This window comes from Medicago truncatula, chromosome 7 (assembly GCF_003473485.1).
Source record: "Medicago truncatula cultivar Jemalong A17 chromosome 7, MtrunA17r5.0-ANR, whole genome shotgun sequence".
NCBI lineage: Eukaryota > Viridiplantae > Streptophyta > Magnoliopsida > Fabales > Fabaceae > Medicago > Medicago truncatula.
In genome coordinates this window covers 40,841,341-40,865,207 of record NC_053048.1, presented here as the reverse complement: position 1 = coordinate 40,865,207, position 23,867 = coordinate 40,841,341, and the positions used below count along the sequence as shown (strand labels likewise).

At 32.8% G+C, this 23,867-nt stretch overlaps 4 protein-coding genes across 4 annotated transcripts; 3 read left to right on the top strand and 1 right to left on the bottom strand.

The window, feature by feature from the left end:
- Positions 1-1,050: 1,050 nt before the first annotated feature.
- LOC11429020 (dihydrofolate reductase) lies at positions 1,051-3,074 on the top strand. Its single transcript, XM_003624750.4, has 6 exons — positions 1,051-1,216; positions 1,697-1,789; positions 1,918-2,016; positions 2,225-2,266; positions 2,363-2,594; positions 2,710-3,074. Exons 1-6 carry the CDS (start codon positions 1,094-1,096, stop codon positions 2,892-2,894), a joined length of 774 nt encoding a protein of 257 aa, XP_003624798.1. The 5' UTR covers positions 1,051-1,093; the 3' UTR covers positions 2,895-3,074.
- Positions 3,075-9,374: 6,300 nt separating this feature from the next.
- Positions 9,375-10,499, top strand: LOC11443011 (uncharacterized). The gene has a single exon (XM_024771025.2). It carries the CDS (start codon positions 9,677-9,679, stop codon positions 10,292-10,294), a length of 618 nt encoding a protein of 205 aa, XP_024626793.2. The 5' UTR covers positions 9,375-9,676; the 3' UTR covers positions 10,295-10,499.
- A 1,028-nt stretch (positions 10,500-11,527) lies between these two features.
- Positions 11,528-17,631, bottom strand: LOC11443010 (COP9 signalosome complex subunit 2). Its single transcript, XM_003624746.4, is given in 13 exon segments — positions 11,528-11,787; positions 11,789-11,857; positions 11,951-12,063; positions 12,488-12,622; positions 12,735-12,825; positions 12,956-13,024; positions 13,327-13,514; positions 14,584-14,718; positions 14,849-14,923; positions 15,009-15,249; positions 15,615-15,693; positions 16,093-16,185; positions 17,475-17,631. Coding segments are annotated over 13 exon segments (1,329 nt in total). The 5' UTR covers positions 17,485-17,631; the 3' UTR covers positions 11,528-11,756.
- Positions 17,632-21,556: 3,925 nt separating this feature from the next.
- On the top strand, positions 21,557-23,394 carry LOC11438480 (cytochrome P450 703A2). The gene is made up of 2 exons (XM_003624745.3): positions 21,557-22,605; positions 22,684-23,394. Exons 1-2 carry the CDS (start codon positions 21,679-21,681, stop codon positions 23,320-23,322), a joined length of 1,566 nt encoding a protein of 521 aa, XP_003624793.1. The 5' UTR covers positions 21,557-21,678; the 3' UTR covers positions 23,323-23,394.
- The last annotated feature ends 473 nt before the right edge of the window (positions 23,395-23,867 follow it).

The window sequence follows — 23,867 nt, the reverse complement described above, 5'->3', positions numbered from 1 at the left end:
TTTTGAGTTTAACTCAAAAAGTAAAAGATGTTGTAGAAGTCAAAGTTTGAATCTTGAATTTTTTACTCAATTACTTTATAAAAATAAATGTTAACCATCAAACTATTTAATAATAAAGATATTTGAATTTAAAAGACAGAAATATACGACAAAATCACTTCATTTCTTCATTTATGCTTTTTTTTTTTTTTATAATTGCTTTTTTATATTTACTTTTGTTTGCATGTTATTTTTTTTGACAAATACTTTTGTTGCATGCTAACTTTCAAGTTATAATCATCTTTTATGTTACATTATATGATTATGCGAACAACATTTTTTTCCACGATTAAAAATAAAGAACGTTCTCAAATGTTCAAGAGAATTTCATGACTTTCTTTTGGGTTAGTTGAAAAGGGATACAACTTTCAAGTCCCATTTCATTATAATTGTTTCATGCATTTATAATTTTTCATCTCAAATTAGTTGTCACGTTTATGATATTAATCAAATATTAGTTTTTGTTCACTGTTGTATATTTATTTATTGTATCTCAACTCGATTAACTAAGCCACTAACAACAGAAAATACACGTGTTTTGGTAAATATAAAACTTTTTTTTTGAACAATGGTAAATATAAAACTTATTTTATCATTAAAATAAATCTAATCTAACTAATCATATTCTAAAAAACTGCAAGCAATACAAATTAGAGAGAGGACTAATGTTTAAGAACTAGTAAATCATCCGTAAAGGTGCCAACACCATACATACACGCTTTGTTGGTCTTTACATGAAAGAAAAGTCAAAATCCAAAACATCTGCATGGATAGATGTTACATAGACAAACAAAGTTTGATGATTAGACAGACAGAAACATCACTTTTATCATGAAGTTTGAAAATTTGAGGAAAGGGGTCCAGTAGTAGTAGTAAGTAGTGTTAACTATTAAGCTTGCACGTGCAACACCAACCCACCTAGTCAACAAAAGTAACTGGTTGTTGGAATTAGAAGCCTAAATTGAATAATATGACAAGTTGGTGGGTAGAATTAGAGGCTAAGATTATTTCTCATTTCATTACAAAAAGTCCAACTTAGAAGTTTGTAGTAAAAATGGAAGGAGAAAATGGGAGAAAGCTGAAAATATTGTGCCTTCATGGATTCAGAACCAGTGGCAGTTTTATTAAAAAGCAAATCAGCAAATGGGATCCTTCTATTTTCTCTCAATTTCATTTGGTAATAATACTAATATCTTTGTCTTTTCTAATGTTCAACTACCAACTGTAATATGGATTTGTTCAAGTTTCTTAGTAACTTTTTATGTGAAAAATTTCAACATTTTGATTTAGCAAAAGAAATTTAGTCACAATTTGATCATAATACTGATTTAAGCTAATTAAGTAGGGACATGAAGGATATAACTTAGTGCTAATGCTTGTTAATAATAATTACTAGTGTTGGACGAATGTGATTTAGGCCGCGACATCAATATTTTTATATCTTCGCGATTGCAATGTGATTGAGAATGTATTATCAACATTATTTGACTGTAATTCTTCGTGAAATCAAAGATTGCAACGCGACTGCAATTGAGAGTGTGATTGGTTGCTAATTATAACAATTTTTAGCTAAAGTATTTGTATTGTATTCAGTTTTTTTAAAGTACAAAAAATGTAGAGATGAAAGCAATGTAACCAAAGTTTTTTTTGGTGACAGGAATTCCCAGATGGAAAATTTCCTGCTGGAGGGAAATCTGACATAGAAGGCATTTTCCCTCCACCTTACTTTGAGTGGTTTCAATTCGACAAGGTGGAAATATTATATCCTTTTTCTGTTTCATTTCAAATTTTGTTGGTTATGTATGTATCAATGAAAAGTTATCAAACTCTATGTATCAATTGAATTTAACTAAACATATAGTAACTCTTATATTTCAGGATTTCACTGTGTACACTAACTTGGACGAATGCATCTCATACTTGACTGAATACATCATAGCTAATGGTCCCTTTGATGGTTTCCTTGGCTTCTCCCAGGTAACATTTATATCTGATAAATAGTCATTTTAATCATTGAATATGTTACATGTTAGTCTGTATCGTCCTTGATGGATTCCTTAGCAGTTTCAATACATTTAGATACTAAAGTGGCAACTCTCGCACATTAAGGATCAAAATGACAATTTACTCTTTATCTAAATGGACTGATTGAATTTGTTTTCTTCCATCTTTTGTATTAAATCAGGGTGCAACACTTTCAGCACTTTTGATAGGTTATCAAGCACAGGTAAGCAACTGTTGCAATATAATCTATGATCTATAATTGCAATAAAAAACAAAACTCTGAGTAGTTAATTAATCAACATATGAAATTAATTGACAGGGAAAATTGCTAAAGGAGCATCCACCCATAAAGTTTTTGGTATCAATATCAGGATCCAAATTTAGAGATCCTAGCATATGTGATGTAGCATACAAGGACCCTATCAAAGCTAAATCTGTTCATTTTATTGGTGAAAAAGATTGGTTGAAAATTCCTTCTGAGGAACTTGCCTCTGCATTTGACAAACCACTTATAATAAGGCATCCTCAAGGTCACACTGTTCCAAGATTAGGTAATTCTCTCAAACAACTTATGACATATCTCTACAAGCTGTTTTCTGCTTATTTTTATAACTTATTATGCAAACATTCGCTATATATTAAACTTTTCTTGCCTTGCTCAAGCAGATGAAGTGTCTACGGGTCAATTGCAAAATTTTGTTGCAGAAATCCTAAGCCAACCAAAAGTTGGTGTCTCAATTTGTGAGCATGAAAGCAAGGTAGAAGTTGATGGTACCAATGGAGACAAAGGTGTAAATGGAGTGGAAATTAACCAGGGAAATGCTGAGACTGTAGAGGTGGTTCAAGCCTGAAGATTTTAGCTTATAGATAAGGCACCTCAGCTTAATACAAATTGTGTTTGAGTTGTGATTCTTCATGTAGCTTGTAGAATTATTCAGGATTAAAATAAAATTTGATGAATTCACGTCGAATCATGCATGTTTCATTTGAATTATTGAATTGAATATGAGCAATTTCTTGTATCTTTACAAGTATAGTGCAATATCTCTATAATATCTATAAGAGGAAAAACTAACAACAGATTTGAATGAATAAGTCATAATTATGAGTGAAATTGGTATTCTTCCTCAAAGTTAAATACATCCAACTTGTGACTCACACAAATGTTATCCTAAGCGGCAATCAACTTCACCAAGGACGAATTGTTCAGGAGAACCCGGGTTCGATTCCTAGGTGGAACAATTTCCCTGGAAACCGGAGGACAGTTAACGCCAAAAAACAAGGTAGCAATCAACTTCAATATAAAGAAGTGTTGTTTCACTTCCTCAATGCCTTCTTGAGCATCACATTTAGTAACACATCAACTGTAGGCTAAGCTTGTGTTTGGAAAATACTAAAATCTATTGTTATAGAGCCGTTTAATAAATTTTGTAGCATGCAAACAAGATCTTAACCTCCTTCAGACCACAAACTAAAAAGAAATTTCTAACAATAATAGAATTTGGATGGATGACATGAGTCATGAGAGATTCCCTTATGGTAGTAGCAACAGCTCTTGCATCCTTAACATTCCAAGGTTGTGCACATGATCAAATATGCAAAGCTAGTACTTTAGTTTTAGCATTTGGTGATAGCAACCAAAAATTTAGATATGAACTTTTTATACTTCAATGAATTAGATCTCAGAGGCTCACCACCAGAGTCAGAATCAGAGTAAACTTTAAGACTTAAAAGAACGCTAACAGACATACTCACCGATTATTGCTCATTATTACTCCTTTTGGTCGTGCGGTGAAAAATGTTTACAGTTGATTTTGCTAGTGTATGATCTAAACTGAATGATTTTCAATTAACGGCCGAGATGCAAATGCAACTGCTTGCTGTTATATTATAACAGGAAATCCAGGTGCCCATCTAGCTTACAAAAAGATCAAATACCATATAGTCAAAAAAATAATGTATATGAGACATTATTTGTGCATCATCGTTAATAAGCAGCAATTTAATCACCACTCGCAAATGGATTATGCTTTATTCAAATGGGAGGATGATTCAATATCAATCATTTTGTATCACCAAGCTATGAATTATCTTAAACAGTCACTATGCATGAAAACATCAATTTAATAATTTGTTTTGCAGACACACGGAAATGCATCAATCTCGAGTCAATAGATTGTCACAATGACAATACAAGTTGATAATCCTAAGTTTTAAAAAAAAATGGACATCAGCAAAATTATATTATTTCCTTCATCAAAAGAGGAAAAAATATAATGAAAATTGCTCATCTCATTTCATTTTTTACTCTCATCTCGAAATTACATTAATACAGTTAACTGCAACAAGTGTCTTGGAGTCCAAATTTTAAATTTTCCCTTCACCTTTCACATTCCACCTTCCATGTCTAATTTTCCAATTAGTTACGATCTTTTGTTACCAATCTTTCGCTATCTGGAATATATGAACCATGGAATATAGCAACAGGAAAAATACGGTTCAAAGCCATCAATTTGTCCATGGGAAATTCTATGGTGAAGTCATTCAATTGACTTTTTTGGTGAAGTTATCCTACATTCAATAATAATGCGCCACGTGTCATGTGTGTTGATTGTTAAATGGTATGTCGTTTGTACCTGCTAAATATGTTCCACCGTAGACTAGCTTTATTAGATTTTTTGAACCATCAGATTAAGCATCTCACTAGTGTTATTGTGTTGCCTTTCACACTATATTTATTTCTTTTCTCCTTTTTGACTTTTTCTTCCTTCTATTTCAAAAAATATTTAAATAAACCTTTTTATAAAAGCCACATAGGATCTTGTAAAAAAAAAAAAAACACCACATATCCTTTTTATAAAAAAATATTTTATTATTAAAAATAAATAAATCAAGGAAGATTATGAACATCACCACCATCTTCATACCTTCATCATCTTCTTTATTGAACAAAAATCAAAATAGCTACTCAAATACACCTACAAATAACATGAATCTCATTTCATTTCCATTTTCTTCTCAACACAAAAGTCAATTACCCTAATTAACATTTTTAAATGAATATAAAATACCTTACATTTAACACTATTTTGATGAAAATGACATTATTTACACTTATATATATATATATATATGTTACTATTTTTTTTAAGTAATGTCTATTACTAATTATGTAAATATAAATATAGTAATAATTTATTCAAAAAATATATATAAAATGGTAATAATAACACTACGTTATTTCTTATGTAAAAAAAATTATACTCATAACTAGCATTAAAAATGTTTGATATGCCATAAAGAATCAACTAATGCGCAACTGGCAATCTTTAACTAAGATATTTCATATAGCATTTCTTCAAAATAAAATAAAATCATACAACATATTTAATATGCAATGATAATTTATATTAATTAATTACGATTTAAAAGCTACGTGACAATTAAATAGATTTATGACATATATTTTTATGAATTAACCTGCTGTTGTGATGGTAAAGGAATCTATTGTGGGTATAGGTGTCATCGGTTCGATTCATGCAAACGATCAATCTTTTATTTTATTTTTATTTTTTTAATGCTTCATCTTCTAGCTCCAAACGGGTCGTAACGACGACCCGGTTTCAACCCATGTGACCCGAAACTAAAAAACCTTACCTTTAATTCATTTTATCACAAAAAACTCAATTCGAACACATAATCACGAACAAAACAACATATCCTTTTGATTACAAACAATTTTCTGCAACTTTAAACACTCAAAGTGAATTAAATAATTTTTATTTGAACAAAAAATACCCAAATTTGGAGAAAACGAATTTGCAAAGGAGAGGTTAACAAATCGTTGATATCATGGAATAAGAAGATTTGGTGTGTGTTTGGATGAAATAGTTCTCGTTGTTGTTGTTTTTGTGGACGTTTTGGGGTGGTTGGTGAAATGAGTCAATTCTATGTTGTTGTTCTTGACATTTTGGTGTGGTGGTAGGTTCATTTTGGTGGATCTGCAACTTCATAAAACACAAAACACATTTGCAAATGAGAGATTGAAAATGAAAGTGTTTTCATGGAAATGTTATTGATTGAAATATATATATTTTTTAATTATGTAATTTCATTTATTTTTTTTAAAATTTGGGTTTTTTTCTCCTCTCATGAAGATGATGAATATGATGAAGATGTTGAAGAGTGATTTAATAAAAATCTGTAAAAGAGAGTATGAAAATGAATAAATAAAGAAAGATAATTAGAGAGAAGTGAAAGAATTGAAATTAGAAGAAAAATCATGTGTAGATGGTATACCACAATAACATAGAGATCAATTAAATCTAACCGTTAAGATTATGTCCTTCTACTTACGGTACTGTAGACCGCCTACACTGTAACATGATGCAGTTTTCTGACGTGTCTAGGATTAAAATCTGATTGGCCCATTCAAACGACTGCACCGAAGAAGTCATTTTTCTGACTTCTTCGTAGAAGCTCCCTTTGTCCATACCTTTATTTTCCATGTACCAACTTATACAAAGAATTTTATTACAAATCTTTACGTCATTATGACAATTAATTGACGTTGACTCAGTCTCAAACCCAATGTTCTACTTAGCAGAAGGATCCCTTAAAATACTATTCCTAAATATTTGATAAAATTATCATTATCATTCATCAGAATTAGAAGTTAGAAGAAAACAATGGAGGGTGTTGTGGTTCAGAATGGAACACAAGTATTACCAGGATCATCATGGGCTAATAACCAATTCACAAGATACGAAAAAGATCAAGGAAATAGGATGGAACAAATGAGAGGTTCCCTAATGGTGGTAGCCACAGTTATGGCATCCTTAACTTTCCAAATTGCAATAAACCCACCAGGAGGTGTTTGGCAATCAAAAGCAGAACATGCAGCGCTGGTACTTCAGTTTTAGCATCTGGTGATGGCACTCAAAAGCTTAGATATGAAATGTTTATACTGTTATGTACTATATCTTTCTCTGCTTCTCAAACAATAATTGTGTTACTAATATGTGGATTTCCCCTTCGTAACAAGTTTGTTATGTGGTTACTCATGATTGTAACGTGTCTCTCGGTGTTGATGATATTGGACCCACGGGTAGGGTCTTTTTATTATCACATCACACTTTGTTATTTATATTTTTGGGGGGTGCTCATTGTTTTGCTGATTCTCATATTTTTCTGCCGCTTTGTGTTTTGGCTGCTCAAGATGTTCTTCCGTTTCTTGTGTTGTTACTGAAGGATTGCAAGCCATTATCACATATATGCTAATTAGGTGGGTCTATCATGAACTTTGTTGATATGATGTTGTAAGTTTTCGTAGTTTAAGAGAGTTGATGTCCTTAAGCTAGAGGTATGCTCGTTTTGATTTTTCCGTAAAATTGTTGTTGTTATTATTATACTGTAAAATTCTATGTTTCTTTGTATTACGAATGGAACATTTTTATGGTAAAGAATTAATTGTATTATTGTTGTGGTTCTATAAAGAGAGAGAAAAGGAAGGTACCTTGAACTAGAAGCTATATAAATTGTTCTAGAGCCATTTAATAAATTTTGTAGCATATGCAACAAGATCTTAATCTTCTTCATATAGAATTCCTCCTCCAGATCACAAACTAAAAAGAAATTTCTAATACCTAGTCAATAAAAGAATTTGGATGGAAGACGTGAGAGATTCCCTTATGGTAGTAGCAACAGCTCTTGCATCCTTAACATTCCAAAATTGTGCACATGATCATGATCAAATATGCAAAGCTGGTACTTTAGTTCTAGCATTTGGTGATAGCAACCAAAAATTAATATATGAACTTTTTATACTTTCATGTACCATATTTAATATCTTTCTCTGCTTTTCAGACAATAATTGTGTTACTAGCATGTGGATTTCCACTTCTTAACAAGTTTGTTATGAGGTACCTTATAATTGTAACTTGTGATTTCTATTCAGAGAACATTTTAAGATGGGATTTTTTGGACAGGCTTGATTGTTTTGTTGTTTTATGATGTTTTTCTGCCGATTTGTGTTTTGGCTACGCAAGAAGTTCTTTCATCTTCTTTGTGGCTGCTAAAGGATTGCAAGCCATTAGCACACACAAACATATATGTCTATCGGCTAGAGGCACATGCTCGTTTTTTTAGAATAAAAAAGTTAAGGTGAATTAGATCGAAGGCTCGCCAAATCATGATAAATTTTAAGGCTTAAAAAACATTAACAAAAGTATTTACACATTATTGTTCGATTTGATTCACTTGTACATATAATTGAATTGAAAGTGTTACATAATCATCGGTACGATCAGGATCCATTGACAACCGGTATTATTTTGATGCCAAATCTTATTCTTTCCTTTTCAAATAAATCACTCACTTTTAACTTCATTATCATTCCTATTTTAGTTCCTTTCATGATCCACCTTTGATAAAAAATCTCAGCACCCACCGCCAATAATTCAGATTCTTCTGTATTGTAGGTGTGGTGCAGTAGTAGAGTATATTATCTTTATAGAGTGAGAGTAACAAGGCCTTCTTAAGATCCATTCAGTTGGTCATCACAAGGATATGGATTCAAATCATGTTGTAATATGCGAACACTCGTGGGTGCTTAACATGTATATGTGTGAGAGAGAAATTTTTAAAACATGAAAAGTTACAATGGTTAAATAAAGACCTTTTAAAAAAATGTGTAATGTTTGATAATTGAAGTAGTGTAATCATTCATGAAAAAAATTAAAGAGTTGTTTCTGTTCATCAAAGATCATAAATTTCTTTATAAATAAAGACACTTGAGAGACAGAAAAATATTCAGAAAAATAGAGACAAAAATCACATTATTATGAGTCAAAATTCCGCCGAAAATAATATTAAATCATTCATTCTTTTCTCTAATGCATGAGAGAAATTGAGAGAACTTTACTTTGTAAACTACCATTAATTCATACGATTGGTGTGAATGTGCAAGTCACGTCAAGGATTCTATAATATTCTAAAAGGAATTGGCCAGATACTTTTTTGCAACCGATTGACATAACTGGTGGAGGTGAATCAAACATAAAAGTTAGTGTGTTACACATAGGCTTTGGAGTTTATTTGTGCTCTCTTCATCATGTTTTCTTCATCATATTCTTATTGGTCAAGTTATTGGAGCATGTTCTAACAATGTGCCCGTGCTATATGCACTTTGAGGCTTTCAACAATCTTAATGACTCGTCGAGATCTAACTCGCCTGAAACTTACTTTTCGTAATGAGTAGTCTCTCACTCAACTAGTCCTGGAAACCGGTTTGCCTTGCCATAGACCATAGTAGTCGGAAATCAATACAAGAAACAGCACCACTTTTGTAAGTGTGTCGACATAGCAATTAAAGACAAAAATCAACGTTGAATATCGGAAATGTAGACTTGGGTGCTACGTTTGTTTACTACAACATATTTTAAAATATTGACCTTGATTCATTCTGACCCTTGTGAAAATTCAACATTCAATTAATTCACGTTGACCCAAACCCAATGCTCTACTTAGTACCCTGAAAAGCATTATGTTTGCTATTCCTATTTAACCAAATTTTGGTACATCATCACAACTTAGAAGAAAACAACTAGTTAAGCAAAAAATAACTAGAAAAACAATGGAGGGTGTTGTGGTTCAGAATGGAGAACAAGTATTACCAGGACGATCATGGGCTAATAACCAATTCACAAGGTATGAAAACAATCAAGGAAATTGGATGGAACAAATGAGAGGTTCCTTAATGGTGGTAGCCACAGTTATTGCATCCTTAACTTTCCAAATTGCAATAAACCCACCAGGGGGTGTTTGGCAATCAAACACAGATACTCAAAACGGGTGTGCACCTGATCAAACATGCAAAGCTGGTACTTCAGTTTTAGCCTTTGGTGATAGCAATCAGAAGATTAGATATGAACTGTTTTTACTGTTGTGTACTATATCTTTCTCTGCTTCTCAAACAATTATTGTATTATTAATATGTGGATTTCCCCTTCGTAACAAGTTTGTTATGTGGTTCCTCATAATTGTAACGTGTCTCTCAGTGTTTTGCACAGCTGGTGCATATGTGATTTCTATTTGGATGATATTGAACCCACTTGATGGAACCTTTTATCGTATCACAATTTATTATGGGATTTTTTGGGTAGGGCTGATTGCTTTGCTGATTCTCATATTCTTCTGCCGCTTTGTGTTTTGGCTGCTCAAGAACTTCTTCCGTTTTATGTGTTGCTGCTGAAGGATTGCAAGCCATTAACACATATATTTATGCTAACTAGATGTGCAATTCCATACGTGATCATCTACCAAGCTAGGTGGATCTATCATGAACTTTGTTGATATAAATTTATAGTTACATATCAAGAGTTGGATGTTTGTGTAGTTTAAGAGAGTTGATGTCTTTTTGTCAAAAAAAAAAAAAGAGAGAGTTGATGTCCTTAAGCTGGAGCTGTTGTTATTTTATTTATTTTTTTAAGAAAGGAGCTGTTTTTATTATTGTTGTTAATTTGTTATTGTTCTTATTATGGTTACCTATTCAAGAAAGGAATGATAATTGAGTATAATGGATGCGGTGGAAAGAAGATAGTTGAGACCTCGTGATTTAGATCCAACTCCGATAATTTGTCAAAATTTGTTATAGGCTGTGGACGCTTGTCAAAATTTAATTACACGGGCAGTTATTATATATAAAAGGGAAATGCTAAAGAGTAATAATTTAGAGCTCAAGTTGGCTTATCAAACGTAGTAGAACACAACACAAGCAAAATAACGGAATTTAAATATAAGAATGGAGGTAATTTGACCAATAACGTCATGCGTCTTGGACCCATGGACAGGAGTAATTGTAAGGTAGGAAATGAATTTAGACAAAAGGATTGTCATCTAAAAATCGTGACAGTGGGGACCTAGAAAACACTATGGTTCAACCTTTTCTCATGGTTGGAAACGAGAATTAGAGAAACTACGAAGGAATGAAAAAAAGCACCAGAAATAATACGAGCAAAATGAGATTCAATTGGATTAGCACACGGACAAACACAAACCCATAAGTCAAACCACAGCATAACAGCAATAGGAGGAATCGACCAACAAGAGAATTGCCTACAATCAATTGCGGCCAGATGGGCAAAACATGGATTTTTCCAACAAAGGACATTGATGAGGGTTGTGAGAGGTCAAGTGACCTCACATCCCACGGGATCTTGTGGTGGTCCTTGCTCGTGTGACTAGTCAGGTGCTTCTTAGGTGAGCAATAATGCTGCTATGCTACTGTGAACAGGTGAGTGCTAAAGAAAGCTAAAACCCTAAACAAAGTGAAAGATGGTCCAACCAAAATTCCTGTACCAATTCAATTAAACCACCTGAATTGAATATGGATAATTTACAATGAAGTCTAAAATAGTACCCCCAGAACCCTATATTTCAATCAAATCAATCCACCGTAGCCAGTAATTGTGAATCTCTAAAGTAATTAGAGTTAAAAATAACCGAGAAGGAATAAATGATAATTTTGATCACAATCATCAATTTCAAACAATTATATTTTTTATAAAGTAAAACAAGAATCGCAAGTTGGATTTCACTTCGGTTCCACCATAGTGTAATAAACACCCTAACTCCATACAGCCTACATTCTATTAATTCACATGACAAAACTGCGAGTCAGGCAACAAAACAGATAATCCATACACCAGATAATCTCAGTATGGTTTAACCAACTCTGTTGTTGATGGTTTGATAAAGAGATTTTAGTTGTGTGTTCCATTTATCCACAGCTGTATACTTCTTCATTCCTTTTGACCTGAACAACGTTATTTTAACGTTAATAAAATACCAGGTTTTAAATACACAATAATTTAGAGACCAAGTCCAGTTGTAAGATATATAAACTGACCTATCAGAGCGTTCCAAGAGCCGGTTCACTTGATCAATGTGTCCTTGAATTCTGTTATCCAAAATAAGTGACACGAGTAGCTGCTCAACATCATGCTCGGGTACATTAAGTTCCTGCAAATTAATGGGTTTAATTGCACATAAGTATTAGATTAATCATGACTCAAGTGCCTTGCAAATTCAACTCAATAAAGAAATATTCCTACTAAAAGAAAGGCAAAAGCAACTTTCAATCCAACCATCATTAGAAGGTAACTAGGAGAGGGGGTAAGAAAAAGGGAAAACAGAGGCAGTAACGAGTCCACAAAATAATGTTTGGCTTATTCTATTCACAATGAGTGCAGGCTCTTAACCAACATACCATAACCCTTAAACCAGAGACTGGTAGGAATAGCTGTCAAATCGTAAGTATATGTTGATAAATAAAAAAAAGGTATTTGACAACTATTCTCCATTTCTTTATTCACTAATTCGTTTGTTTTGAAGGGTTAGCTGAGAATTGAAGTTGAAATGCAGTAGTGCTGTAAGTGCTATCTACCTTAGATATAAATGGGATCCTGATCCTTGTATATGGTTTGATGAGTTTCAGCAAGACCTGTGTTCTGATATTCTTTAGCAAATCCTCAATGTAATTTCTGATAAATGGATCATCCATGATGGTTCTTCTGTTACTCTGGAAAGAAAAATACCAAATATCAATACTAATATTGGATTAAAAAAATAAGATAAATATGTTGAGGTCGAACGGAGAAAACGTATTATCATGCCAGACTCAATAAAATTACCTTCAGGATTTTCTCAAATTCCAATATTTCATTTCGTTGATAGGCTGCTATCAGATTTGTCATAGCCAAAATTTCAGGGTCATTCTTGTATCTGCAATAAATAATATGTTAGGTAAAAACAAGAAAAAGAGGGAGAAACCATCCTCAACTTAGAGGGGCTGGATCAAGGAATGGGATAACTGAAAAATGGAGTACAGATAAACAAAATAAAGAGGGCTTACGGCTTAGCCTCCTGCCCATCAAATGGATTTACTTCAGACTCCATCAACATGTTTGCAAGAACGAGATACCTGGTTGAGGATGTAAAATACAAAGAACGCTTGAATAATTATTTTGATGTAATCAGGAAAGCAATATGCAGTTAAAAGATAAGTACACCTATCTTTATGGAAATTATCACTAAAATTGATAATCCAGACAGTATGCAGTTAAAAGATTAGTATATCTGTCTTGATGAAAATTATCACTAAAAATGACGATTCACATTTAATCATAGGCAATCAACATAGTAAATTGCAGATGCATGCCATTATAGAAATTAAAAATTGAAGTGTATAGTAATAAAAGCTAAAAGAACGTTTGTGTTGCTTACTTCAAGCATTGGATACGCCTCTGATTCCCAGCTTCATCATAATTCTTAAAAGCTTCAAAGAAATCCGTAGCTGCGTCGGCCCACTGGCGCTCTGCCATGTGCATTTTCCCCCCACATTCATGGATTATCCCCATTATTCTTGGATGGGGAATTGCTGACTTAATAGTAAGTGCTTTCTGGTAAAGTTGCTGCATTTAATATAGTTGAAATTATAAGGATTTTAGGTAGGAATTGAGAAAGGGAGAGGAAACGGAACAGTAAAATTATACTTATATTTAGTGTGTGATGATGTCTGACAAAAGAAAAAACATCAACCCCTTTGATATAATTACTAGACTCCCGTCCTAATTAAGGAAACAAGTCATGAAATACAATAAAATAATAAATATGGAAACATTCTGATGAGACTGTCCAAGATACTCTACAATGTATTAAGATACAATTATGATATTATGAGACATTTTCCAAGATATTCTAACACTTCCTCTAAAGCTTAAAGAGCAAAGCTACAAAAACAATATAAAAGTGACAGAGGATATTAACAACAATATATACTATTATTTTGACTCATGACTCTAACTACGTAAGGAAATAAATCATCAAATATGGAAATATTCCAAGTAATCATCTAATGCTCTAACGATAATGACATTATGAAGTATTTTTAATTTTCAGAAATTCCAACAAATATCATGGACAATGACAAATTCTGGTGAATCCCTAAGCATAAGATAAATCGACCAATCAGTAAAATAATACAAGAGGTCATAGATCAATATGCACTATATCACACCAGCCATCTTGTTTTCACATGAAAATGAGCTTGGTGTGTATTTGGATCTAATGAAATTAACATGCACTATATCATCCCTCCTTTTTAAAGATGAACCAATCGAAAATACACTAGTGGAGAAATTCGACATGATTTTTCATCTTCCAATAGATAATAAAAGCAGATAAAACCATATATAGAAAAAGAAAAAGAAAAAAAAAGTGTCAATCATAAACCTTCCAATACATGCAAAACTTATTTGTCAACGAGCTTTAAGAGAATTCTTCTCCATTCTAGATAGACAAAGTACTTTTAGAATGAAACTGACTTTTAAGTTTTAAGAGATTCGCTGAGAATTGTGCTTATTCCACAAACAATATGAAACACCGTGTAAACAGTTAAAAGCTGAATTGTATAAAATAACTAATGCACATGATTACTCATGCAAGTGATATGAAAGATTATTTTCTATAGCAAATGCCAACCTTGAGTTTTTTGTTGTTCTTGGTCTCTGTGTACATTTGAATTTCAATTGCATAAACTTCCAAAAGTTGAGTTCCTTTCTTATGGTCATCTGTGCCATCCTCTCGTTGACAAGATCTGTGAAGTTCCTTAAGGATCTGACAGATTACAACAAATCACTAAACTATTTAATACTAGTAGATACCAATAGATACAAACAGATTTTTTTTTACTTAAGTTTGAAAGTAAGATATACTATTGCACCCAAAATAAAAAAGAACACATTACCTTACTCATCCGACCATATTCCCCAATGTCAAAAAAAATCTTACAAAGCTTCAAATTTGTCTTAAACCACAACCTCTGCAAAATGAGAGGCAAAATATAAACATAAAACCACAATAATAGGAGAAACTGTGAGGCAGAGATATTGTCAAAATGAATTAACCTCATTCTTTGCCTCTTCAAGGGCTCTCAGAGTTGTTTGGTAGAATTCCTGCAGAAGGCCAAAATTCTGGCTAGCCGAACCAGAGACATAGTCCATAATGCTGTTTATGCACTTTTCACTATAGTTACGGGTCACTGCTGATTTGATGTATGTCAACATCTCCCTGTAGGCCTCCATCATCTCTTTATACCTTCCAAGTCTATAATAAAGCTTGACAGTTTGCTTTAGAGCTTTAAATCCCCTGGTAACAGGTATGATAAACATGGCATGCAATATAGATTGGTTTATTATCATTGTTCAAAGATTATAAGACATTACCACAGTGCAGTACATGAATAAGAATAGGTATGAGAAACAAGGGAAGGGGTGCATGAAAAACAACAGATTAGAAGTATTGTATCTGTAACCTTGTTTCAACAAATCAAAAAAGAGAAACATTCTTGTTTTGAAAAAATACAAACGAAAGAAACGCAATAAATAACATATCATGGCATCAAAATGGTATAGAAGACTGCAGCGAGAACACAATTTCATTCTCATTTAAGTCCACTAACTTCAACATCCATATCTGTTCTATAGCGAAGTACTGGAGAGAAGAATTATTACCATTCTGCCTTGTCTTGTTCCATGCGCACTACCTCGGCAAAACCAGAAAGTGCACCTTCTGGATCAGTTTCAACCAAACCTGTATGTAACAAGCAGAAGAACATTGTACTAAGAAGTCAAAATAAAAGACAAACCAAGCCTTGAAGTTGAACCACAAAACATTGCAAAACAAATCAACATAAGAAATTATTTAAAAAGTTACATTTTAATTTATTTTGACAAGGAAGAAACACAGTAAACTAAATCAACTAGATAACGAATCAAGTTTATAGCTCCAGTCATCATGTTTATCATAAAAAACTGCACTCAAATAATTGTCAACAAAATACAATGATGGAATTTTGACCAGAACTAGTTAGTAAGCAACAGACACAATCTAATTTGTAGGACTTAACTTTATTTTCTAATCCCAAAAATAAACCAAATTCAATTCATAAATGTAAAAAACGGTGAAAGTGGTAATAGTTGTTGAAAATACCCTTTGAATTGTAATATTGATTCTCAATGTCAACATCCTGCTCCTCTTGTTCCTCATCAGAGTACTCAAATCCATAGTCCTCCATATCAGCGTCTACAGAATAACAAATGTAACCACTTAATGTGTTTAGGTCAGTTGGTAAAAATGAAGCAGATTATTATGACTATATATATTTCCAAACCAAACCTCGAAGTCATAATGTCTTGAAAAAACAATTTTTAATGTTTTAAAAATTTGAATGCACAATTTCTGTTAAAAAGTTTCCATCTTTAGCACACTAACAAGTGTCCTAAGGGCACATGTTACCATTTCCCTGTGAATATATCAAAGAAACATAACTAGCAAACTTCTTAAAGAATGCCTCACAAAAATAAACTAAAACTAATAACTAAAAGCAGGTGTGTGTGTGTGTGTGCGCGTGAATATGTGCAGAGTTTTTTAATTCAGTAAGCAACAACCACACTCTTAACTGGTATCCGAACTTGATACCCAGTTATGCAAAGGTTAGCATTAGCTACAAATAACAGCATAGAAAATACCCCATCTAATTCAATAGGCCCATGTTTGGATAAACAGGGCAAGCACTTATCGTTATAAACGCTTATCTAAAAGTTACTCCTTCCGGTCTCAAATATAAGAAAATATTTTGTTTTCAGGTTCTTTGAATGGCTAATTATCTGGTTGATAATGTGGACCAAATACATCAGATTTTCAATAAATCTGAGAAAAGAATATTTGTCTATATTTGAGACCAGAGGAAGTATTTCTATAGCAAAAGATAAAATAAAGTTAAATTGTTTGTGTATAAGCTATAAGCTGTTTTCATAAGTTCTACCAAACTTATGCAAGTAGATGAGCTCAAATAAGTCAATCCAAACATGCCCTAGGTGTTCGTACTTACGCATTAAATTAAGTATGATCAAGTATATAAACAATAATCAGTGGCATTATCTCCTCATAAGATCCATAAGAACGTTGAATCAAAAAAAAATTATAAAAAAAAAAAAAAAAAAACTCGTTTCACTCAAATCTTCACTCCTTTTCAGAATTGGAATTCCCGTAAACTAGCATCAACACAAGAAAATAAACGCCACCAACACATTGTTATTCTAGGGTTACAAATTTTGCGTTCAATTGCGCCACTACAAAGTAAAAAACCTAAAATCTAAACTATTCAGTTCAAAAATTTCAATTGAATAAATCACGCGCATGATCAAAGCGTTGTTGAAATTCAAGCTTCTTCAATCGAGACAAAAAATAGCAAAAAATTATAAAATAAACAATGAAATAAGCGATTTAGCTTCGGAACTAGAACTAGAAAGAACAGAAGAATATTACTGCGATGAAACGAAAAAAGACGAAAGAGGAGAAAGAGCGTTTACCGGAAGCCATGATTGTGTGAAATCGATTGAGTTAGAGAATCCGAGTTAGGGTTTTATAGATTGGAGTAGTGAGTGGGAAATATAAGAACCCGGTGAGGGAGTGAAGAGAATGGGAAAGGAAAGAGTGGAGGATTAAGTACCGGTGATGTGTATAGTGTGCTTAGGTTTATTAGCCCAAATTAATTGAATTTGGGCTTGCTTTTCGTGTTAGCCTTTCGATTCTCAGAAAAAATATCGCACTATTAATTTATGATCGACTTTTTTTATTTTTACTAAAATTTCATCAGAAACTATTTTTGATTAACATTTTTTGGGATTGACCACTATGACGGCCTAAAGAGCAATCTTCCAATTATAGAACTAAAAATCAACAATGAATACATGAATTTTGATTGGTGGGGGTAAGATCGTGTACCGTAAATATTTATACATAAATATATTAATCTGTAAGTTTTAAAATAAAGATATACGACATCAGTCATTCCAGCTCACGTTCAATGACAACGACCTTAATGAGGAAGACTTAAGTGAACATGGATGCGTCGTTCTCTGCACGACAAAATAGAAAAGATATTGTATATGTTTGAGGGATGATGAAGGTGCATTCGTGCTCACCAAAACCATGTTCTTGTATTCAGTGAGTACGGTTGATTTGGGTGAAGCGCTTGGTCTTTGTCGTGCTATCAATTGGGTGTGTGATATTCAATTTGACAATGTTGATTTTGTACTTCACTCAAATAGTGGTGGACACCTTCAATAAAGCTAGAAAGGAGGCTACAGAGTTCGATATGTAATATTGACTTGTAAATGTAGTTTTGCTCCTCAATTCGCAAACTCTCATGTTAAGTCTAGTCGAAGATAAGCAAATGATGTCGTTCGCGCGATTGAATAAAAAATGGGAGAAAATAAATACGCGTTAAAAAACAATAAAATTTACCTTAGTTTTGATTTTTTTTTATTTGCCCAGTTTGTAGACAGGGTGACGAGCACCGCCTGAAAATTCACACACAATGGGTAGGTTCTGGATTGAATTCAAATAACCAGAAAAAACATTTAATCAAGCAATCTCGATATTGTCAGTTGAATTAGGTCTTACGAATACTTTGATTAATTTTTATATTTTCTCGTTGTATGGAAGAAAAAAATTAGTTGTTTTTACGAATTCTATTTTTAACTATTATCAAAGTCAAATTATATATATATAAGGGTTTACTAACTTAGACCAACAAAAAAACATAAAAGTCCAAGTTAGTAAAATAAAAAAGATGCACTTTTGCTAACTTGGTGCAAGTGTTTGTTGTGCGGTAAATATGAGTCCCTTGAATAAACTAGGTGTGGGAGGCAAAATAAATATTTGCTCTACTTTTAGGTCGCATTATAATTAGTATAACTCCCATCAACCTTCCTTTGGAAATTAGGAATTTTAAGTTTCTTTTTCTTCCAAAGTTCCTTTTTCTTTTTAGCTTTCTTTTCTTTGTTATCATGATTTCTAAATCTTCCTCGATGTCACCTGCGTCGCCTACACTCCTTCGACCAACTCCAACGACATCATTTCAACTTTGTCCACCAACATGGAAGGCCGTGTAATAGTGTTTTTTTCACTAGAGTTTATCATGGTTTCAACGGCCTCGAGTGATCGTTACTTTATGAAGTAATGTTACTTTGTATAAAAAGAATATTAAAAAGTGGGATCCAAATTACTTTGGTCAATCACAAAAGTTGTCTCAATGTTAGTATGGATAAATTACTAATATGTGAAATAAAATTGTGGAGCAAAAAAAAATTGTGTTGCTTCAAGATGATGTGACTTACAAAGTAACTTTAGATGGAATTCACCATTGAAGGTGCTTTTAGAAGCTCTTAATCTTCCTTCTCGTAATCTTCTTTTCTTGATTCTTTTTAAAAAGCTAAATAACTCATCTAAATTGATACCAAGATGAATCGAACTTAGACTTTAGGGAGTAACACACTCCAAAGTCCTAAACCAATACTGCCAAACCAGCTCAATTTGATTCTCTTTACTTAGATGTTGATGCCTTGACATTGCACTCCCTTCAACCAAAGTAAATAATTATTTCCATCTTAATCTCCCTTTGCGTTTTTCTTTGAAGGTCAGTCATATATGGCATGAGGGCTTTTGTCTTTGGTGATGGCGGAGTATCATTTGTGGTCTCGAAATACAAGGAAAAAAATAACAAAAGAAGATTTGGACTTCACCACTCAACTAATAGCCTGTTTGGACTTGAGTTAGAAATCAAGCTAGGTTGAAAATATCGCGTCCCAAGGCAGCAAAAACGTGAAAATTGGAAAGCTACTGTTTAGAGCTTCCACATAGACATGTTTTTTTTTTTCTTCCCTTTTCACCGCTTCAGCAAGTTATAAGTGTTTACACTCTTTGTCAAATAAAAAAAGTGTTTACACTCTTGAATGTTCACTCGTGTATAAAGGTGTCAAATGGGCTAGTCCGGCCCAGCCCCGCTCGAGAGGCCAGACTATATAAATGGGCCAGTCCGACCCAACCCATTTATAATTGGAACGCAAATTTTTGAGCCCGACCCGTGTGGGGCATGGGCCAGCAGCCGCCCCGACCCGTTTATGTTTTATTTTTTAAAATTTAATCACTCTTTTTTTATGTATTAGTTACTCACCACTATTTTTTTGCTAAAATATGATTGGATGAACATAAAAATGTAAATAATTTTTATATTAACATTGAATAATAGTTAAACTTTAGATTATTACTTCAATTAAATCAAATTAATAATTTATAAACTTTAAGATAAACTCATTCATATTTAATAAGTTTTTATTTAATATTTGTTATTAATAATTTTTAAATTAGTTGATAATTTTTTAAAAAATATACTATTTTTTAAACAAAAATCAAATGAAATATGAGCTAATGGGTCGGCTCAAAGCACGGTGGGCCGAACCGGCCCCATTTTGTATGGGCCACATGGGTTTGGGCCAAAAAGCCCAAGTGCATTTTTGGGCTAGTTTTTTAGGCCCGATCCGGCTTAAAATATAAGCTAATGGATCGGCCCATTAACCCGGCTCATTTTTATAGCGCACTCTTTCCTTTTACGAATCCTGACAACCCTCTTTGTGAGGCTGTTAAAAAAATCACTCTTTGCGAGGCTCTTAAAAGAATCAAAGTGAATTTTAATCACCAATATGTTGATGTTACTTTCCAAAGCAATTAACGCAATCACACAAGAATTATCCGGCGAATGGGAAAAGCAAATTCTACAACAAATAAAGATGTATAACGTGAATCATGACCTCCTAAGTCACATTTTTACCACTATAAGTTGACATCTCTTAAACAATGACATACTTAAGTAAATTCTTTACATTTAAATAACCGGTAATATGTCTAGTACCATAACAAGATTGAGTGAAAAAATATTATTCATTCATAAGCTAACATGTGTGAACTACACTAGCTAGTTTTTCTTTTATAAATTTAATATTGAGACACTATCAAAATATCAATCTAACATGTTTTTCGATGTCAATAAGTCATAACCAATTATATGTATAACGTTAGAAGTTGATATTATTAAAGTCAATTATTCTTTTATTAAAATAAAACAATAGTATAATTTTTTTTAAACAAAAAACAATAGTATAAAATAAATCAGAAGTATTTAATATTTTTTACATGAATATTCTGCAATTGTTATAGTAATATATATTTTGATTGTATATTTTGGGAGTCATGCACATGGGATTGTACGCAAAATTTGAAGTAGGAAGAATGCAACATTCGTGTGTCTTCAATAAAGAAATGAACTTGAAAACAATCATCATGCGCATGATATCCTACCCTCTTCTAGGTGTACCAATAAGAATACAAAGTTTCTAACTAAAAAATGCACCAAAAAAAAGGTTTCTAGTTAAAAATAAAAATTAAAGAATAAAAAGGAAAAAATATGGGTACTCGTAAAGATTGTGACCCATTAAGATATGCAAATGTATGAAAGAAAAATAACTTTCACCCCTTAAGTCTTAAACATGCTATATATTTTATCAAAAAAAATAATTAAACATGCTATATTTATAAAGGGTTTAATCATAAATGAAAACAAGTCATGAATTCAATCCAATGGTTGCAAAACTCATTTCAGAATAATTGGAAATAAAAGGTGTGCTTGGAGAAAACAAATTTGCTTTCTTCATATGAAGTGATTGATCTTAGAAAATGGTATTGACCATACTTGCCTTAACCTTACTCCTAACAATATTAGTCTCAAAAATCATTCGAGATAGGCATATAGGAAAATCTCCATCTTTGGATAAGAAAAATAACCTTCCTCCTGGCCCACCAAGGTGGCCTATTGTTGGTAACCTTCTCCAATTAGGGCAACTTCCTCATAGAGACTTAGCATCATTATGCGATAAATATGGACCCTTAGTTTATTTAAAATTAGGAAATATTGATGCTATTACTACTAATGACCCTGATATTATACGTGAAATACTTCTTTCTCAAGATGATGTTTTTGCCTCTCGTCCACGCACTCTTGCTGCAATTCATTTAGCATATGGGTGTGGTGATGTTGCATTGGCACCATTAGGACCTCATTGGAAGCGAATGAGAAGAATTTGCATGGAACACTTACTAACTACAAAGAGACTTGAATCCTTCTCAAAACATCGTCAAGAAGAAGCACAACATCTTGTTAAAGATGTTTTTGCACGGGCCAAATCCGAAAATCCCATTAATTTAAGAGAAATTTTGGGTGCTTTTTCAATGAACAATGTCACTAGAATGTTGTTAGGAAAACAATATTTTGGTTCTAAATCTGCAGGGCCACAAGAAGCTATGGAGTTTATGCACATAACTCATGAATTATTTTGGTTACTTGGTGTGATATATTTAGGTGACTACTTACCAATGTGGAGGTGGATTGATCCTCATGGTTGTGAGAAGAAAATGAGGGAAGTAGAAAAAAGAGTTGATGACTTTCACTCCAAAATTCTTGAAGAACATAGAAAGGCAAGGAAAGATAAGAAAGGGATAGGAAAAAGTGATGAAGAACTTGATTTTGTGGATATTTTATTGTCTTTGCCTGGTGAAGATGGAAAAGAGCATATGGATGATGTTGAGATAAAAGCTTTGATTCAGGTATGACTTTTTCTCTATTAATTTTGTTTAATTTTTCATGTAATGATTGAAAATAATGTAGTTATACTAAATATTTAGGACATGATCGCGGCTGCAACAGACACTTCAGCCGTTACTAATGAATGGGCGATGACAGAGGTAATCAAACATCCACACGTTCTTCACAAAATCCAAGAAGAGCTTGATGTAGTGGTTGGCCCTAATAGAATGGTGATTGAATCTGATTTGCCTAACCTTAATTACCTACGATGTGTTGTACGTGAAACTTTCCGCATGCATCCAGCAGGGCCATTCCTCATTCCACATGAATCTCTTCGACCTACTACTATCAACGGCTACTACATCCCTTCTAAGACTCGAGTCTTCATCAACACCCATGGATTAGGTCGAAACACGAAGATTTGGGAAAATGTAGATGAGTTTAGGCCGGAGAGGCATTTTTCAACTAGCGGGAGTCGAGTTGAGATCAGCCATGGAGCTGATTTTAAGATACTGCCTTTTAGTGCTGGAAAACGCAAGTGTCCGGGTGCACCACTTGGAGTCACTTTGGTTTTAATGGCTTTGGCTCGATTGTTTCATTGTTTTGATTGGAACCCACCTAAGGGTTTGAATCATCAAGATATTGATACTCAAGAAGTTTATGGAATGACTATGCCTAAGGTTCATCCTTTGATTGCTGTTGCTAAACCACGTTTGGCAAGTCATATGTATGATTGATTTAAGGGCAATATCAATGTTCTATAAACAAGTTGAATAAAAAATCATCTATAATTAATTATTTTCTTGCAATTTCAAGAACCGCAAATGATAATCTATAGTAGAATTTCTCTTGATGGTTGTCAATTGTCATGCATGCTAGTCAATTAAGCTCATAGCACCTTTGGTAAGACAAGGAACAACTATACTTATTTTAACCACGGAGGTCCAATTCTTTTTCGATGAAAGCTATTTTTGCCTGCCATTGACTCTATTTCTTTGGAACAAAAGAAGAGATAAAATTAAAATATCTCAAAAAAAATTCACAACAAAAAACAAAATATCGCTTTCATTTCCCCACCTCTTTTTCAACTTCTATAATCTAATCCTTTTGCAAATTTTATTTCATTAAAAAAATATGAAAGACCAGGAAAAAAAATTGAATAAGAAAACAATAGTCACTCACAGTCATAGTAATTAGTAAGACTCTCTGTTCCTAATTAAAAAACTAAAAATAATAACATAGTTAAAGAAAAACAACAATAGTTGATTTGCTTCTTCTTTTT